General features: G+C 38.8%; 1 protein-coding gene across 1 annotated transcript; it reads right to left on the bottom strand.

Annotated features, from left to right (window-relative positions):
* Positions 1–189: 189 nt before the first annotated feature.
* On the bottom strand, positions 190–18,712 carry LOC114052189 (PDZ domain-containing protein 9-like). Its single transcript, XM_027874666.1, has 5 exons — positions 18,616–18,712; positions 10,746–10,939; positions 10,569–10,713; positions 2,569–2,677; positions 190–595 (listed from the first exon to the last, which is right to left on the bottom strand). Exons 1-5 carry the CDS (start codon positions 18,710–18,712, stop codon positions 190–192), a joined length of 951 nt encoding a protein of 316 aa, XP_027730467.1.
* Positions 18,713–19,781: the final 1,069 nt, after the last annotated feature.

The following is a 19,781-nucleotide window of genomic DNA, read 5'->3' as shown; positions in this document are numbered from 1 at the left end:
TTATGTTTCGATATCGCCTAAAAAAGATCCATGGAGGCTTCTGGATTACAACTGCTTTCTATATACTCAGCTGGGAAGAATGCATCCCTTTGTAAAATAAATCTATATATAATGATGTGCTAAAATTAAACCTTTAGCACTTCAATGGCATGGAAAATTAAACATCTGATCCTGAATTAAATCATCTTCCTATGTAGTAAAATATTGGTCCTTTTCCTGTTGAGCACAGGCACAATCTTCAAGCCAAAAAGCATCTGATGTAGAAGAGGAAGTAGAAGAAAAGTCACTGTCTTGTTTTACCATTGTCCAATATGGGGAAGGTGCTCTAAAGTCTTTTGGAACCTCCATGTTCTGCTCATCAGAATTCTTATGAATCATAACATCACATCCGATGTCTTCTCCTACAGTAAATATATGATTCTTTTTTTTATATCCATGCCAGTCTGTGGAGATTGATGACAGCTTCCTTGTAGAATGATGCTGAAATGATTGTGGAGACTTATAGTACTTAAATCGTTCATCTAACTGGACATCTTCATCATCCTCACTACTAGAGAAAGATGTATCTTCTTCCTGCTCATATTTCCTTGATGTGCTAAAATGGGAAGAATAAGTAATGAAATAGATTTTAAAATTTGCAGTATTGGGGCAGCTAAGTGGCATAGAACCACGTAGACAGAGCTATGGACTTGGAGTCAGGAGAACCTGAGTTCAAATCCAGCCTCAGACACTTGACATCTCCTAGCTGTGTGACCCTGGACAAGTCATTTAACCCCAGTTGCCTCGCCAATAAATAAATAAATGATTAAAAAAAGATATTTGCAGTATTTTTAGAATTCTTAAATGAATTGTCCTACAATCTGCATTAATCTCCCTTTTAAAAATTTTAAGTAACCTTTAATCTTTTCTATACCTAGACTTTACTTTAAAATACCTTGCACAATTCATAAGAACTATGTTAAAATTAAGCTCAGGCTTTTTCTATGAGTGATAGTGAGAACTAAAGGTCAATGCTTTATTCTTACTGCATCCAGTTCAGTCCCTAAAGGAGTATGGAGTCCATTGGTGCTACTACATTTCTGGCCTCCTTTGACTTCTCTCTAGAGACTGAGTAAAGGTGAAATGATATCACAAAGCAACTGTATCTTTTGGGGGTTCAAATGAAATGGTTGAGTACCTTCAAAATGGCAGAGTTCTATTTATAGTAATGCTAGGAAGTCACTGCTTCTTTTCATATCTACTGCTTAATGAAATTAAATATTCAGTCTTGTGTTTCTATATATTGCTTTGTAGTTCTTTTACCACTTTCCATCCAAGGGTCCTCTTGCTGCTCACTTAATTACATCTTTTTTTTTTTCATAAGGACCTCCAACAACTTTTCTGTAACTTGCCTTTGTTTTCTTTCATTTGAAGGATAGTTTTATGCTATCCGTCACCTTTCCTCATGACATTTGAACCTCTCCTAATTCTCACACTCTTACTCTCACTTTCTCTCTCTCTCTCTTTCTCACATACTCACACACACACACACACACACACACACATATACACACACACCTGACTATCCACCCTTACTCACATGTAGTCCTGTTACCACCCAGATGGGTAAACATGTATTTGTGAAAAGTGAACTCCAGTGTATTCTGCTTCCAAACTATAATATAATACACTGACATTTCATGAAGTTGGTATTATAATCACTAACTTACCAATTAGTTCTCAGGTCACTGCCAACTTGATTTGTTAATAAGGATTTAATTACTCTGCACAATAAATTTACCAACTTTTAACTATATGCAAATAGAACAAAATTGTTCTTACTTATGGCTAAGTCTTACTGTTTTGAGTTTAGATCCAGCTTTATAGAAAACTCAAAAGACCTTAGATCCTACATATTCACAAGCTCATCCTATTCTCTCTGGTCCCAACATGTTCAGATGATTGCATTATTTTAAATTAATGACCATAGGTCATTTCTCATTCTTAGTAAAATGTGTACTTGTCAATACAGTCTTATAGACAAGCAGCAGCATGATGTAGAGAAAGCACACTGGCCTTGGAAATCAAGAGACCTGGGTTCATATCCTAGTTCCAAAACTGTAGTGTGACTACAGGCTCTTAACTTTCCTGACCCTCAAGGTGCCCTTATCTGTAAAAGGAAGGAGATATACTACTGTCAAACAGGGTTGGTGTGAAGTGTCCCATAAGCCTTAAAGCACCATAAAGTATGAGCTGTACATGACTGCTAGATTTAACAGCAACATAAAATAGGAATAACTAGGGAAAATTAGGAAGAAAGGTTTTTTGATTAGTGAAATCAGGGAAGTACTTGAATGAATCTGTTGTGGGGAAAATGTATTTTCCTAACACATAATGCTGTATACCAGAACAATAATTTTAGAAATGTGCTTCAAAACTCAGCAAATCCTAATTATCACCAATATCTTTTCTACCCATCTGATCCACTCTCCCTTTAAACATGGATCACATTTTATCTACATAAATATTTTTCACCACATAATAAATTTATATCAAAATAGAAAATGTTGAGAAAAAAAACCCACTTACTGAGTTATTACTGCTGCAGGCTTAGTCTCAGGAATTAAGTCATCTATGTTTTGCCATTCTGGTGGTATGTCAATAAAATCTTGGTAAACTCTGATTTGGAGTATTGCACCTATGGGGATATGGTGCAAAAGCTGTAAAAATTCTCGAAGTGTATATCCTAACACATTTGAATGGCCGACTGAAATCAGAACATCACCTAAAAAAAAAGTTGAAAACCGCCCCCCAGCAATTTACTTAACAGTTTAAAGCATACCAAATCAATTTGAAACCTTACCATTACCTCTAGTTATTGTCCTATATCTTTGCTCCATTTCACAGCCCAACTTCTAGAAATAGCTGTACTCTTACTGCCTCCATTTCTCATATCATTTCTCAAGCCTTGGCAATCTGACTTCTGACTTTGTTATTCAACTGAAATTGCTTCCAAAGTTATTAATAATCTTTCAAATATATTTTTATTCTAACTTCAACACATAAAATGGACATGTCCATATATACCATAGTGCAGAAAAAGAGGACTGTTTATGAAACCAAATCCTCTTGTGTACAGCTTTTCTTTTTAAACATATAATAAATTCAACATGCAACTTTTAAAGCTTTCCTGTTTATTTGTAGTTCTTTCTGGCCTTCTGTTCTATTCTGTGTATTTAAAAAATGTTTCAATAACCTTTTCTCTCTCTCTCGGGGAGGTGTGGGGTGCCTAGGCCCTCTCTTCCTATCTCAGTCTACCACTGGCTGGGAAAAAAGCAAAATAAAAATAAAATCCTTTGAACAAATATGCAGTCATGCAAAATAAATTCCCACCTACAATGGCCACATTGGAAAATGTATTCTTACTCTGCTTGATACATCATCTCTCTCTCACTCTCTCAGGATGTGGGTACCATGTTTCATCACTGATCCTCTGGAATACTGGCTGGATTCTAATTCTTAAGCCTTTCAAAGTTGTTTGTCTTTACAATGTTGTAGTCACTGTTCAATCTGTATCAATTCATATGTCTTCCTAGATTTCTCTGAAAATGATCCTTTTTTCATGTCTTATGGCACAATGATAATATTTGAAGAATTAAGAGATGGCTTTTTTTCTTGATCCTCATTCTTCTAGACCTCTCTGCAGCATCTGACATTTCTGACCATCCTCTCCCAGATTTTCTTAACAATTTTTATAACTTTCTAGGTAGTCTAGTCCAGGGACAGGGAACCTGAGGCCTCAGGCCACATGTGGCCTTCTAGGTAGCCTTTTGACAGTCCAAGTTTTACAGAACAAATCCTTTTATTAAGGGGATTTATTAAGGGCTGTACTTGAGGACCTAGAAAGCCATATGTGACCTTGAAGTCGAAGGTTCCCCACCCCTGGACTACAGGAAGCATTTGTAACACCATCCTTATAGAAATCCATACCACTACCAGAGGTCATAGTTTTTATTTTTACTCTGTATACTAAGACAGGATTGTATATTTCAATGATGTCAAGTTCTTTCCTGAAAGAAAAGCCCATCCTTTTTTTTTTTTTTCAAGTACCAGTGATGGTTTGTGGCTGCAAATCATTTGATACCACAACCTCAGCAATGAAGAGATCCATGATAGACATAAATGAGCAGCAGTGTATAACAAACAAGGAATTGTATACACAAAAGATATCATCCAAGAGATGTATGACTGATAATTTAATGAGAGTCAAGGGTAAGATATGGAATAAGTGGGTACTGTTTTGTACTCCTGTGGAGTATTTATAGGAAGAAATGGACAAGAGTTGGCTGAAATGCCCACACACAGAGGAGATAACAGATCCACCAAACAATTAAATTAGTACACCTGTCATTTGAAAAGAGCAGCAGGCTGGCAAGAAACCTATACTCTCCAAGTCATTTTAATTGATTAAAACCTCTGTTAGAGTTAGCATTAAGGCTCGAGAGTACTTAACAAGTTCTAAAGGCAAGCAATATTTGACAGGAATTTCTTACAGTAAATTAACCCTGTTCAAAGCAATTAACCAAAACCAATGGCAATGAACCATAACTATAAAAAATTAAATGCTCAGAAATCAGAATCAAGTTTCTGGTGCTAAGAAATAATAGATTTTGAGGGCTCTGGATCAAAAGCTAGGCATATCATCTAGAAACTCAACATTTTTTGAGAACCAAAATATTGTGCCAGGTGCTGAGATCTTAGAATTATTTATTGGCACTGAGAATTAAAAGGATAAATTACAGGTATACTTCAAAACCCACAGGCTGAGAATAATGCAACTGGCTTATTATAAAAAGGTTTGGGCCCTTTCATTTTTTTCAAGAATAACTTTAAATTCTGTGAAACCACTGAAACTGTAACCCCCGAAACTGTACTGATGCTATCAATTGTTCTTGGTTTCCATTTTACATTAACAACTATACAGTCCCACACCATCCCATTTGGGCACTCAACGTTAACACCATGATTTTCAGATTGATTCAGGAGAACAAAGAGGACTGCAGACTATCCTAGATGACCAGTTAGATCCAACTCTTTCATTTGTACATACAGCCCAAAGCGCTGTTCCCTTTTCCTTTAATAAATCCATTTGGAGATTATCTTAAAAAAGTAAGCTGGGTTTATTTACACAATTATCAATTCTGTATTTTTGTTTAATTCATTCAGTCTTTAGAATACTGTATTTTTATGGAAAAACTTGCTTACAACAATATCTATCTCTAAGGAAATATCATATTATAAGTGAACTATGAAATTGGAGTTTTTTACCTCATTCACCAGGACCACTCACCATTTTATCTATGTTTCTAATCCTTTCACTCTTCGTAAATCACCACTTCTAGCATGCCACTATTCTGCTAAAGAATCTGAAATTGTTCCCCATTGCTTAGAAGACAAAAGCTTTGGCTCATAATGACAAGGAAGGCCTTTGATAACCTAATTCTAATCTCTCTCTATGAATAGTCTATTCTGATCAGGTCAGTCAGTCACCAACCTAACAGGGGCTATTTTTTTTTTTTTTTGCTTTTTTTTGTGTCATGGATCCCTTGGGCAGTCTCGTAAAGCCTGTCTCCTTCTCAGAAGAATGTTTTTAAATGCATAAAAGTACAAAGAATCACAAAGGGAACCAATAATGTCAAAATACAATTTTCAAAAAAAAATTTTTTAAATCACAGACCCCAAGTTAAGAACCTCTGCTTAGCCTCTTTGTTCATATTCTTCCTTCCTCCTGGAATGCTCTTCCCCTTCTCTTCCTATCCAATGCAGCCTTCAAAATTTGGCTCAAGCTCTACCTCCTTGGATAAAGCCTTTCCCTAAAACTCCAGCTACCTGATCTCCCCTCTCCCAGGCTCCAAACTCAGTTATCTCCAGCCCCTGCCTCTAACCTCTCTAGGCCTGGGCACAGGTTTTCTGTATCACATAATAAACTCCTCTTTGGGGCATATATTGCTGAGAGATAAGCAATTATTGGGGAGATCCAGGGTTTTCTCCTTAACCTGTTCCTTCATTCAAAGTCTAGTCTTTCAAGGAAACCTCTGACCTTGCCCAAAAATTTACCACACTTAGGCCATCTTATCTAGGTGGAATTGTTGCCCCACCCAACTAGAAACACCTTACAAAGAAAATCTAATCTGGGTGAAATCCAGCCAAATGTGTTCTAGTCAGACAGATCTGAGTGAACAGTCAAGTCTCCCAGTCCCTCATTAGAATAGGTCCATCTCTCATTATAATGTTCATTCTTTTCATTAATTGTTAACCAATCAGAGTTGATTGCCATCTGTCAGGAACACCCACTCTTCCAAGGGCATTATAAGCATCAAAAAGCCACCAGGATGCATCTTTGACATTTGAGAGTGCCACTGACCCCTTTTGTTAATTATCTGCTAGCAATAATTAATAAAATGATTAATCACTCAGAAACTATGTCTCTCAAACTTTTTTATATGTCACATTGCTAAGACTTGTTGATTCTACCTCTACAACATGTCTTAAATCCATTCTCTCTATTCAAACCAAAACCACCCCAGTTCAGGTCCTCTCCACTAGCCAAGAGCAACACACTCCTAACTTACCTCCCCAAATCCAACCTCTCTCTTCTTCAATATCTCTCCCACACAGTTGCTAAGTTGATACTCCTAAAACAGAGATCCAACTATGTCATTTTCCTACAGTTATCTTGAGTCCCTAATGACTCTAGAACACAAACTCCTGTTTGGCATTTGAAGTCTTTCACAATCCAATTTCAGCCAATTTTTCCTTTTTTTTTTTCCCAAACTAATTATACATTATTTTATATAAATATACCAGCTAACTGCTCCCTGTAAACACGCCATGTTTTGTCTCTGTGCCTTTGCACAAGCTGTAATCCATGACAAATGTTCTTCCTAATCTCAGCTTCTTGGAAATCCCTCCCTTCAAGGCCCAGTTTAGGTTCTATTTCCTATAAAAGGCCTTTCCTGATTTCATCCAGTTGTTAGTGTTTCCCTATCCCCCCCCACATATGTTTATCTTGTGTGTGTGTGTGTGCATATATATACATATGTGTGTGTGTGTGTGTGTGTATAATATTTACTTATCTACATACAAGCTATATCCTCCAGTGGAATGTAAGTAAGGTCCTCAAGGGCAGAGGCTATCTCTTTTTTGTCTTAGTACTCTCCAGCACTTAGCTTGTTGAATCTCTATGCAGATGATTCCCTTATCTAATTTCTTTCCTAATCTCTAATCCCTTCTCACCAACTGCCTTCTGGAAATATCAAAGACTGCCTCTGTCTTTAAAGAAATTAAAATCTTACTGAGGAGACATTTATATAGCTAAAGTAATTAGAAATAGTACAAAACAGTAGATTATCAAATGTTAAATTGCAGATAATTAAACAAAAATGTAGGCATCTCAAAATAAAATAACTTATCTTTCCCTCAAACCCATCCCTCTTCCCAACTTCATTTTTGTTGAGGGCAGTACCACCCTTCCAAGTCATCCAGACTCAAAACCTAAGTGTCATCCTCAACTTCTCACTATCTCTCACCACAGATGGAATCTATTGCCAAATCTTGGTGTTTCAACCTTCACAACATTACACCTATATGTCCACTTCTCACCACATGTAGCCACCACTCTAGTTCAGCCCCTTGTCACTTCTCACCTGGACTACTGCAATAGCTTTCTAACTGGTCTCCTTGCCTCAAGTCTCTCCCCATTCCAATCCAACCTTCACTTAAAGTGAAGGATGCCAAAGTGATTTTCCTAAAGCATATATTTGACCATGACACTGCCCCCTCCCACACACACTCAAGAAACTCTAGTGGCTCCTTATTTCCATTAGAATCAAATGCAAATCCCTCTGTTTAGCATTTAAAGCTCATAATACATATCATACATACTCTGACCCCTTCCTTTCAGTCCCCTCCATACATTCTATGACACTCTCCCCCCAGTTATAGCCAACACAGCACTCCCATCTCCCAGCCTTTGCATTGTCTCCCTTCCTGTCCCACTCCACTCTGCCTTTCAATGCTCTACTCCTTCCCTTCTGACTCTTTAAGCTATCCTTACTTCTTTCAAGCCTCAGCTCAATCTACAGGAGCTTTTCCCATTCCCCAGCTGCTACCACTTTCCCCTCTGAAATGACTTCCCATCTACTATGTATATACTTATTTACATGTTGTCTCCTTACTCTGTATAAAAAATACCATCTGCCACATAGTAAGCACTCAATGAATATCTTTGGACTGAACAACTAATCACTCATATCAACTATTAGTCAATACCATATATTATGCTACTTGATTATCTGCAATTTAACATTTGATAATTTACTGTTTTGTACTATTTCTAATTACTATAGCTATATAAATGTCTCCTCAATAAGATTTTAATTTCTTTAAAAGCAGAAGCAGTCTTACATTTCATTCCCAGCTTCCACAATAGGCACTCAATAAATACTTGCTGGATTTAATTCAAAATATTTCTTTCCTCTTCTAAAGAGAAAACCTTAACCCACCTAGAAAACCATCAATCCTGACCAATCAGGACAAAGAGCATTTAGCCAATTGAGAAAGTCTCACTTACCAAGATGGACATAACACACTACAGCTAGCATCTGAAATGGAATAAATGTAACTTCTAGGTGGATTGAAGAAGTTAATCTATAAATTAATCTACACAATCTATATAAATTAATCTATATTAATCTATAAGACCTAGGTATCCAATTGATCACCTGGCTTTAGTCTTCCATCCTTGGCAGCCGTTCCTTTCTCCACAAGACTGAGTATCTGGAGATAGGGCCCATGTTGGAAGATAATTAGTCCTAGTCCTTGGGTTCTCATTTTAAGAGAGGTCTTCATTGTTGTGCTCAAGGCGTGTTGTGAAGGGTCTTTTAGAAGTGGAAACACCTCTTTAAACAGAAAGAAAGACAGTAATGTCTATCTAACATCTATTTTCTATGGAAATAAGTTTCATAATAGACATTTTAAGGATTAAAGAATTATTTTTAAAAAGTTTAATCCATTAAGTACTTTCCCAGTGAAATGCTTTTGGCAGTAATTGTTTTCAGGTCATGGATAATTCTCTTTCCAGTATTTCACAAATCATCTTTTAAAGAAAAATGACATGATTTGCTCTTTTTAGACCCTTCTCTGATTCCATGTATCTTCTTATTTTGGAAGTAAAAAATTAAATAAGACTTTTTAGACTACTAAATAGTGCCCTTTCTCCAGCTTCCACCTCCCTAAAGTGCCACTTAGGGCATTGAAATGCTCAAATGTGATCTGGCAACCTATTCCTTGAAGCTGGAGAAAGAGTCTGTCCATGATTAATATATTTATACCCCTTCATCTACCTAATTTTACTTTCACCAACAAAGCTCTGGAAGGGACATGTCTGTAGAAGCAAACACTTAGCCTAACCAGCAATTCACTATGACTAACTATCTGTTTCCCAGAAATGTGTGAGAAAACAAGGGTCACCAAAGAGTGCAAAGGAAAGGAAGGGTAGTAGATGTCCTTCCACGAAGCTCAAGAAATCCAGAACTGTGAAAATCCATTATTTAAATTTTACCACAATTTAGTGGCCTCCTGCATAAGTGAAATAAAAAATTATTGATTGAGAATAATAATACATCTTAAATTATATATTGCTCTAGACTCTGTGGCATAGTGTATAAAACATTGGACTCGGTGTCAGGAAGACAGCATTTTAAACTTAGCTGTGTGACCCTAGCCTAGACAAGGACTTAACCTCTCTGAACCTCACTTATCTATAAAACTGGGTAAGAACAGCACCTATTTAACAATGTTGTCATATTAAATAATGTCATTAAACCTATAAATAGTCTGCTATTATTAGTTTTTCCCAAAATTCCTGGCCAAAAGAACTGAGAGGACAGATGCTTTTTTTTCCAAGGCCAATATATTATTCCTATTTTACAGAAACTGAGATATGGAGGGTACCACTGAGATCTTAAATCTACCCACTTCTAGTCAGGTCCCCTTTAATGCTAATGCCTTTCCCTATGAGACTACTTCCAATTTACCCAGTATATATTTTGTAGGTAGTTATTTGCATGTTGTCTCCCCCATTCGAAGATGAGCTCCTTGAGGGCAAGAACTGTTTCGACTTCTTTGTGGCCCTGCTCTTAGTACAGTGCCAGGCACACAGTAACTGCTTAACAAATGTTTATTGAAACAACCTTCTCGATTTTCACAGAAGGAGCACTGGAAGCGACTCCTCCAAGGCCACAAAGCCGGTTCATGGCAGAGGGCTCAAGTTCTCTGAAGTGAAGACACTTGCCAAGGTTGCCTAGGCAGGAAGCTCCCTGAGGGTGGAGGCTGCGACATTTCTGTCCTGACATCCCTTGGTCCCCATGCAGGACTAACATCCCCTCCCCCCACCAGCTTCAGAGGCGGCCCAGTGTGGCGGCCACAGGGCCTGGGTTCAAACGCTGCCTCGGACACGCCTCAGCCAGGTGCCCCGGGAACTCGAGGGCTCGCCGGCGGGGGTCCTGCGCTCTCATCACCTGCCTTACCATCAAAAGGAACGTTGTCTTCCTCCAAGGCTTTGCGCCGGAGGTCCACAGCCCCGAAAACGGGGTCCATGGAGAGAGGCGGGGGAGGGAAGGGGCAAGGTCGGGGCGAGATGTCCCCACTTCCCCCGAAGAGACGAAGCGTCGCCTCCAACTCCCGCTAACGGTTTCGAACGCCACAGGAGGCAGCTCGAGGCGGCAACCACGGAGCATGCTCCGTGAGCGCGGGGCTAAGGCGACGCGTGCGCTCCAGGATAGGCCGCCAGGGGGTGCTACGCAGCCGCACTGGCGTCCTCTAAACCCTGGCGAGGCTAGAGGGGAGGAGCAGAGAGTGGGAGCTTGCTCAGGGACTTCCTCGAGGAGTGGGAAGGAAGCTTGGGAAGGAAGAGCAACAGAAGGGTGTTAAGGGGATAAGAGGAGAAAGGGAAGTAGGTAAGATGCCGTGGCCTGAACACTTAAGTGTGCTTTGCCCTTCAGTTGTGAGCACCCTTTGGGCAAGGACCATGTTTTTGCCTTTCCACACTGTATGCCCAGGGCTTAGCACAGTGCCTTTACACGTGGTAAACACTTAGTAAATGCTTGTTGTTTTAGGAGGGAAGATGATATGAAGGATTTTGTTGGGAAAATGATAATGATGCAAAAATAAATGGATTTCAATTATTAAAAGAAAAATTCTGACTAGACATAAAGAACTCCTCCCTGCACTGCAGCAGTCTTCTGGGGAAAACTGTGGACTTCGTGAGGAGATCCCATTTGCTCAAGGAAGGTTTATTGATGGTATAGTCCTGCCAAAAGATGGCTACTGAATTCCCCCGATGAATAGGAATACTTCAATAAAGGATCCCTTGAGAAACTGAGCAGGTTTTTAATCACCAAAAGCCATTTTAGTGAGCTCACCACTTTACAAAAGTTAACTTCAAAACGATTCCTCAAGTAATGATGTGTTTCTTTAAAGACAAGAAGAATTACAGTATAAATAAAGTAAAGGATGAAATACTTTTAGGACTAGCACCTAAAACTTCCCTTTTCCACTGAAAGCTGTTTAACTAATCTAAAAACGAAGAAGGCAAACACTACTTCAACAAAGAAAAGTTTTATTGGAATAAGGTTAAACTTTTGCCCCAAATCCTAGAAACAGAAGTCTTAGATTTGTATCATCAGCACACAAGAAACAAAATGGTTCTTCTCAGACTAGGCAGATACAAAAAGTAAACCAAGAAGAATGAAGAAAAGGAAATGTCATTTTTTAAATGTTAATAATCAGTAATCAATGTTAATAACCAAAAATCAACCAGCTTAAGTATAGAAGAATTCCTTAATGATACCACCCTCATCTCCCATGTGTTTTTTTTGTTTGTAATATTGAAATTTTTAAATCCCACCTAGGTTTTCATTGAACTACCTACTAAATTTCATTAAACTACCGATTAAACTATTAAATGTTCATTAAAAATTATCTTTCTACCTATACTATTTAAAATTTTAATCTCTTGGTTTGATTACATCTTGAAATCTCTTTAAATCAATCCATATGTTAATACAATATGATGTCTTCAGTCAACTCTGAGCTCCCAAAGATGTTATTTCATTTTCTTTTCTATGTAACACAATAAACATAGCTTGGAAGGATGAATTTCCTGTGTGTCTGTAGCATTAAGAAGACAAACGGAACAAACACAAAGTTGCAGGATATTAACAAACAAGAACCCATCTATAGATAACGGAAGAATTCATGACCAAACAAGAGATAGAGAGGTTCAAAGAAGGTAAAATGGATAATTTTGATTATATAAAATTTAAAAGTTTTTGCACAAACAAAAACTGGAGCTAAAATTGGTAGAAATGCAGGATGCTGGAGGAAAAATATTTGGAGCAAATTTCTGTAATAAAGATCTCATTTCTGTGATATATGAGGACCTGAGTCAAATTTACAGGAAAAAGAGCCATTCCCCAGTAGTAAATGGTCAAAGATATTAATAGACAATTTTCCGAGAAAATAATCCAAATTATCAATGGTCATATTTTAAAAGTGCTTTAAGTCACTAATAATTAGAGAAATTAAAATTTAAACAACTCTGAGGTTTCACCTTGCACCTGGTCAGGTTAGCTAACATGACAAAAAGGAAAATGACAAATGCTGGAGCAACTGAAGAAAAAGGGGCCCACTGGTGTACTGCTATTGGAACTATGAACTAGTTCAACCATTCTGGAAAGCAATTTGGAACTCTGCCTGAAAAGCTATTAAAATTATTAAATTGTGCATATCCTTTACACGATACTACTACTAAATCTATACTCCAAAGAGATCAAAGAAAGAGGGAAAAGACCCATATGTACAACAGTTTTTATAGCAGCTCTTTTTGTGGTGGCAAAGAATTGAAAATTGAGGGGATGGTCATCGATTGGGAAACAAGTCTATGAATGGGATAGAGTACTTCTGTGCTATACGAAATGAAGAAGGATAATTTTAAAAAAACCTGGAAAGATTTCTATGAACTTATCCAAAGTGAAATGAGCAGAACCAGAACAATTTCTGTGATGATAGCAATATTTAAATAATTGAAATAAATATTTAAATAAATATTTTAAATAATCAATTTTGAAAGACTTAGTAACTCTGATCATAATGAAACACACTATCCACCTCCACACAGACAAGCGATAGACTCAAACTGAGGCATATTTTTTCTTTCTTTTTTTTTTAAAACAGAGCTAATGTGGGAATTTGTTTTGTAAGACTATACATATTTGCAATAGTTTTTTTTTTCTTTCTCAATGGATGGGGTACAGGATAGAAAATTAGGAACTGAAAATAAAATAAATTTGAATTTTTTACAAAAAAGATAGTAATTGTTGTTAAATCATTTCTCCATTATGCCCACCCTTCATGACCCCATTTGGGGTTTTCCTGGCAAAGATACAAAAGTGGTTTGCTATTTCCTTCTCCAGCTCATTTTACAAATGAGGAAACTGAGGCAAACAGGATTAAGTGAAGTGCCCAGGATCACACAGCTAGTAAGTGTCTGAAGCCAGATTTGAATTCAGGAAGCTAAATCTTTCTGACTCCAGGTCCAGCCCTCTATCCACTTCAACACCCATAACTTAGTTTATTAGACAGTTACCTGAGGCACTGAGCCCTTAGTCACACTGCTAATATGTGTCATAATCAGGACTTGTAGCCAAGTTTTTTTATCTACTACACTACAACACCACCACCCCCTTTTATTATTTTTATTATCGCTTTAAAAGTCAGGCAAGAGGCAGCTAGGTGGTGCAGTGGATAGAACACTGGCCCTGAAGTCAGGAGGACCCGAGTTGAAATCTGGTCTCAGACCAAACACTTGCCACTTACTAGCTGTGTGACCCTGGGCAAGTCACTCAACCCCAACTGCCTTAAAAAAAAAAAAAGAAAGAAAAAAAAAGTCAGGCAAAAAATATCCTTCCTTTTTAGATACTTCACCCTGCTTTCTCCAATATAATCAAGAGATGGACTCTGTTGGCTGTTTGCTACTGAGACTCAGAGCACCGCTGGCTCTCCTGAATTTGCCAGCTTACACGGACATTCCCATCCAAAATACTGTTGCCTAAAATCAGGAATAAACACAAAAGAAACAGAGGTACCATGTGCTCATGGACATGGACATACGGTGGTAGAGAGAGGGAGAATAGACAGCTGCTCCTCCCCCACTGAGTAGCTCAACAAAGAAAGAAACATAGAAATGTCCTAACCTTTTGTATGCAAACTCAGTTCTCTCTTAGAAACTCCAGTCATCAGTTTTCGTGGCTCCACAGCCAATTAGAAGACTTTGCATCATCACATAGTACCAAGCTGTCAGTCATGCATAGCTGGAAAAAAATCTACCAAATTTCCACTTGTTGGATTAGAACCAGATAGAGAATATCTGCATGTGTTCTGTATAACTGGCCAGGAAAGGCAAATCCAAGCATGCTCCGTTCCCGTAATATCTAAACCTCATAGGGTTGTTATGAGGACCAAAAAAGATAATACAAAGGTGTCCAAAAAGTCTTAATGTAGTTTGTTTAAAACGATATTAAGACTTTTGGGACACTTGTATATGTTAAATGCTTAATAAATCTTAAAGAAATATATGAATGTTAGCTATGATTATTATTCCCTGTAACTTCCACCAAAGTAATTTCACAATTAAAGCATCAGAGACATGCTGTGTGAAAAGAAGGAACAGAACAATTTGTTTTTGTTTTTTGTTTTTTTAGGCAACTGGGGGTTAAGTGACTTGCCCAGGATCACACAGCTAGTAAGTGGCAAGTGTTTGGTCTGAGGGCACATTTGAACTCAGGTCCTCCTGACTTCAGGGCCAGTGCTGTATCCACTGCGCCACCTAGCTGCCCCTTGAACAATTTGTTAAGCACTGACTGTGTGCTACTATACTAAACAAATTACAAATTCTATTTCATTTGATTATCAGGACAACCCTGTGAGGTAAGTACTATTATTATTCCCATTTTTCTTTTTAACCAATTGAAGAGACTGAAATAGGCAGAGGTTAAGTGAATTGCCAAGGGTCACCCAGCTAAGAAAGTATCTGAGGTCAGATTTGACAGGTCTTCTTGACTGCAAGCCCAGCACTCTATCCACTGTGCCACCTACCTGCCTCCCATAGCACCTTTTAAAGTCAAATTCAGTTGTGAGGGTAGCAAAAAGAAATTGGTGAATAGCTGAACAAATTGTGGTGTGTAAAAGTAATGGAATATCACTGTACCGTAAGAAATGACAAAGCGGATGGTTTCATAGAAACCTAGGAAGGTTTGTATACCTGATACAAAAAGAATTGAGAAGAACATATTTATGTAATAGCAACATGGTCAAGAAAAGAATTAAAGATTTAAGAACCTGATCAATGCGATGACAAAGCACAATTCTAGAAGATAAATAATGAAACAAACATGCTTGCCACCTCCCAACAAAAAGATGATGAACTCAAGGTGCAGAAAGAGAATTTTGTGAACGTAGCCAATGAGGGGATTTGTTTTGCTTGAATGTGCATATTTGATACTTGGAACATGGGTTGTTGGGGGCTTTTTGTTGTTGTTTTTTGGGGAGAAAAGAGCTAGCAGTAAAAATTAAGAGAAAAGAGAATCTAAGAAATTTTAAAATGCACAGAAGAGAACAGAAGGAAGTAAAAAATGGAGGCTGAGATCAGTTTTGAAAATAACATGTTGAATTTATTTTATACTTAAAAAGAAACACAAACTCTGTAATCCATTCTCAGTTACATGTGTGATCCTCTTTTTCTGTTCTACTTTGTATATGAAAATTCTCATCTTATTTGGTTTTTGTCAAATTCAGGATAAAAAAATATATGGAGGGAGTGGTATGAGGGCAGCTTTAACAACTCTCCTCCCACAAAGAGTCTGAGCCTCTTATGCATGGTAAAAATTATACAAAATTCTTTAAGAAATGCAACCACATAAATGTGAGGGACTGTCTGATGTTGGCAGCTACCAGGTTGGGTGCTGTGGCAAGGGTAGGGTAAGATCTGGGTATTTTGGAAGTCGAGGCAGGGACTGTGGTAGGCAGAGTCGTGTGTACTGGGATGGGCTGGATACGGAGAAGCCATGAGGCAATTGGGCAGTGCTATGAGATAAGCTGGGTGCAAGGAAGTAGCAGAGCCTGAGCTCCTGAGGCAAGGGGCGGTGCCACGTGGGAGTGGGATGGCAGAGGACTGAGTTCCCTCTGCTTAGTCCCCTCCCTATATGCAACGTCATCCCCAGATGCCTCTTGTGACCTTCCTGACCTCCGGGTCCCTTTGTGCAGCACTGACCCAGTCCCCTCCTGAGTCTGACTTCCTAGGTCACGTACTCTTGTCTATGCGTCAATCCCAGATGCCTCCTTCCTGTATCCAATCCTAGCCTCCTACGTCACTCCCTCCCCCTTGGTGTGCTAAACTCAGACAGCCCCTTCCGGTATCTGACCCTACAATCATTGGCTAGTAGCGGGCTGGGGAGGAGGGGCTAAGTAGGTACTTAGGAACAAGCGTGGTCAGAACACACGTGCGCTCTCCCCTGGCTCCTGCCCTGTTGCTCTGGTCTTGCTGTTTGGGCTTGCTATGATGGTTTGCTGTGTTGGCCTCTGAATAAAGCTCTGGTGTTGGTGCCTCCCGATGGCTTGTCTCTGTGTGGTGATCCGGCTGAGGACCGAAGACCCAGGAGTGGGTAAGACTCTGGCAGTGCACTTCTTTTAAGAGAAGTGGGTACTGGCGCACGACTGGCAGAGGGCCGGCGTGCGGCCCGTATACATAAATATCTCTGTCCAGTGACCTTCAGATTATTAATATCAAGTTAAGCAAAAAACAAAGAGATATCTCCTTGCTGGTGACATGGAGAATGTCTTGGTATAGATGACAAGATTTATCAGATACTCCTGTTTGCTAATGTATTGTGTTGACTCCATTAAGACCCAGAATATTATAGGATCTCTTGAATTAGGTCCATGGTTACTCAAAAGTGATTGACCTAACAATTCAAAAAGCAAAAACTAAATGAACGAAAAATGGCCACCACTCCATTAACATCCGCAAACATACTTAAGCCGTATTTTCTACTAGGAAGCTTACTGTGATAAAAAGCACTGTACTTAATTTTTAGAGAGAATAAAGAAGCAGTATGGTATGGCAGAGAGAGCAGTAGATTTGGAATCAGACTACTCTATGAGCACCACAGAATCAAAGCTTTGAATTGTTGTGCTGGAGAAGACATTTTAAGGTCCCTTGCACAGCAAGGAGATCAAATTAGTCAATACTTAAAGAAATTAATTCAAACTGTTCATTGGAAGAACAAATACTAAAGGTGAAACTTAAATACTTTGGCCACATAATCGTTAGACAGGACTCACTGGAAAAAACCCTGATGTTGGGAAAGATTGAAGGCAAAAGGAGAAAGTGATGACAGAGAATGAGATAGTGTAATGGAAGCAATGTACATGAACTTGGACAGGCTTTGGGAGATAGTGGAGGACAGAATGATTTGGTGTGCAATATATTATCCATGGGGTTACAAAGAGTTAGACATGATTGAATGACTGAATAACACCAGCCCATGGATATGGCAATATCATCTCAGCCCTCTGGGCCTCAATTCCCTATTTATGTAGCCACATAGGAGTTTAGCTGAGTACTTTGTTGTAGGGTGTCTGATTACCTGAATAAAACATACCAACCTTCTTCTATCGGCTCTTTTCCTTGTTCAGTTTCTCTCCAAGTCCACAAAGAAGTCTAAGGTATAGGTATTTAAGAAAGTCTCTCTCTAGTCAGATCATTCCCACATTGGCCTGAGCTGAGAAACATTTTTCCCTTTTCGGTTTCACTCTTTCAATCTCAAACTGGGTTTACTGGCTTGAACTAAAATGACTATAAATGGCTTTATACTTTAACAGTATTTTCTTTTTTTTTCTTTGGCTAGGCAGGCAGTGGGATTAAGTGACTTGCCCATGGTCACACAACTAGTAAGCATTATGTGTCTGAGGCCAGATTTGAACTCAGGTCCTCCTGAATCCAAGGCCAGTGCTCTATCCACTGTGCCACCTAGCTGCCCCAACAGTATTTTCAAATAACATAAGGTTATATACAACATAAAATAAAGCACCTCTCTACTCTCCCTCCCTGACAGGTTAGTGTTTTGGAGATTTTCCTCTCAGGGAAACCTTGTGTCCTAGACTGGTGCTCTCCCCAACAAATGAGTTTACCTTTAAAAAGTCATTTGGGAGTATTTTTCATGCTACTTATTTCTGGTACTTTTTGTGGCCTTGGGTAACAAAATTACAAAATTACTTTAGTGGCAGCAATAAGTAGTTGGAGGGAATGATGAATTTTGAGAAGGGGTCAGTCATTGAATTTCTTACCACCATTGCCAGGTCACACTATCAACAACTTTCTCCAATTCTCATACCTCTCCAAAATAGGAATAATATGTAAGGGATAAAGCAATTTCATTGTCTCCATCATCTAGGACACCAAGAACCCAAACAAGCTGAAAACTCAATGAACTAACAACAGAGTAAGTTAATCCCTACCTACCTGCTCACTCAGCATCCCCTCCCCCACCACCCACCACACTCCTCCAAGCAGGCTACACAAGCTGACCCACATGCTTCCAATAGGTGGCTCCATGCCACCTTCCCTCCTAGCAAGGAGGCCTCCTTGATGGTCCAGTGCCCATTGAGATTGAATTGGCAGACTTTTGCTCAGGCTGTGATAGTGCTGCAGTGCTCTATGGAACAACAGAGCTCAGTCAGATAAGGAGAACAGAGGAACAGGGGCAAGACACATACATGTGTGGCACTCCACTAAGCTTGAGGGAAAGTACTCAGCATCCTGATTCCCTCAGAAGTCACCTGAAGCAAAAACTGAGGTCAGTGAACCATTAATTGTGCAGGATGGGAGGAGGTCAAGACACTTGAGATCCAGTCTCCAGTGAAACTGTCATCAAAGAATGTATGGCCTGCACAGCAGAAATAATTAGCAGAACAGAACTTGTATCCATGGTGGCAAGTCTCAACAAATAAAGAAAAGAGAGAATAGCTGATTAGAAATGCAAATATAGAGAAGTGAAGGATACTCTAGGGGGAAAAAAAGCAATAACATTAAAAGTAAGAAAATCAAACTGATATGGTCTCCATTTTTGTGATTGATTCTATTCTGTTGTCACCCCACTTTTTGTATACTGCCTAAGTTATATTTCTTTGTCTCTGAGTTAAGTTCATAAGGTCAGCTTTCCTCTCTGAGTTAATTAAGTTTGGAAGTTCAATGTTCCTGCAAATCACTGTTCTATTCTTGTGTCAAGGAAATCTGTTATCCTTGAAGGATACAAGTGGATGCCAGGTAGTCTGATCTGTTATCTCTGTAACACTGACCAGCCTTCAGGAAAGTCTAGTCTGTTATCAATGTGATGCTAACTAGCCATGCAGTTGAATACCACCAATGAGCTTTCCACAGTGACAAGATGGAAGGAGGGGTTGTAGCTAGCCCTGCATTGCAAATTTCCATCCAATCATGTTATTTTCCCATCTATGTTGTTGCCTTGTAGCTTTTTTATGTGCTTCCTTTTGTCTGTAAAAATGATCTGTCTGCCCTCATTGGAGATATTTTGACCTGCTATTTTATTGGTAATTGGTACCCTTTTATTGGTAATTGCTAGCCTTACCAATAAAATGAACATGCTCAGAACTTTGTGCCTTAG

Source organism: Vombatus ursinus, unplaced genomic scaffold, assembly GCF_900497805.2.
Source record: "Vombatus ursinus unplaced genomic scaffold, bare-nosed wombat genome assembly UNPS02014807.1, whole genome shotgun sequence".
Lineage (NCBI taxonomy): Eukaryota > Metazoa > Chordata > Mammalia > Diprotodontia > Vombatidae > Vombatus > Vombatus ursinus.
Note: the sequence above shows the minus strand (reverse complement) of the source record. Positions and strands in the feature narration are given on the sequence as shown.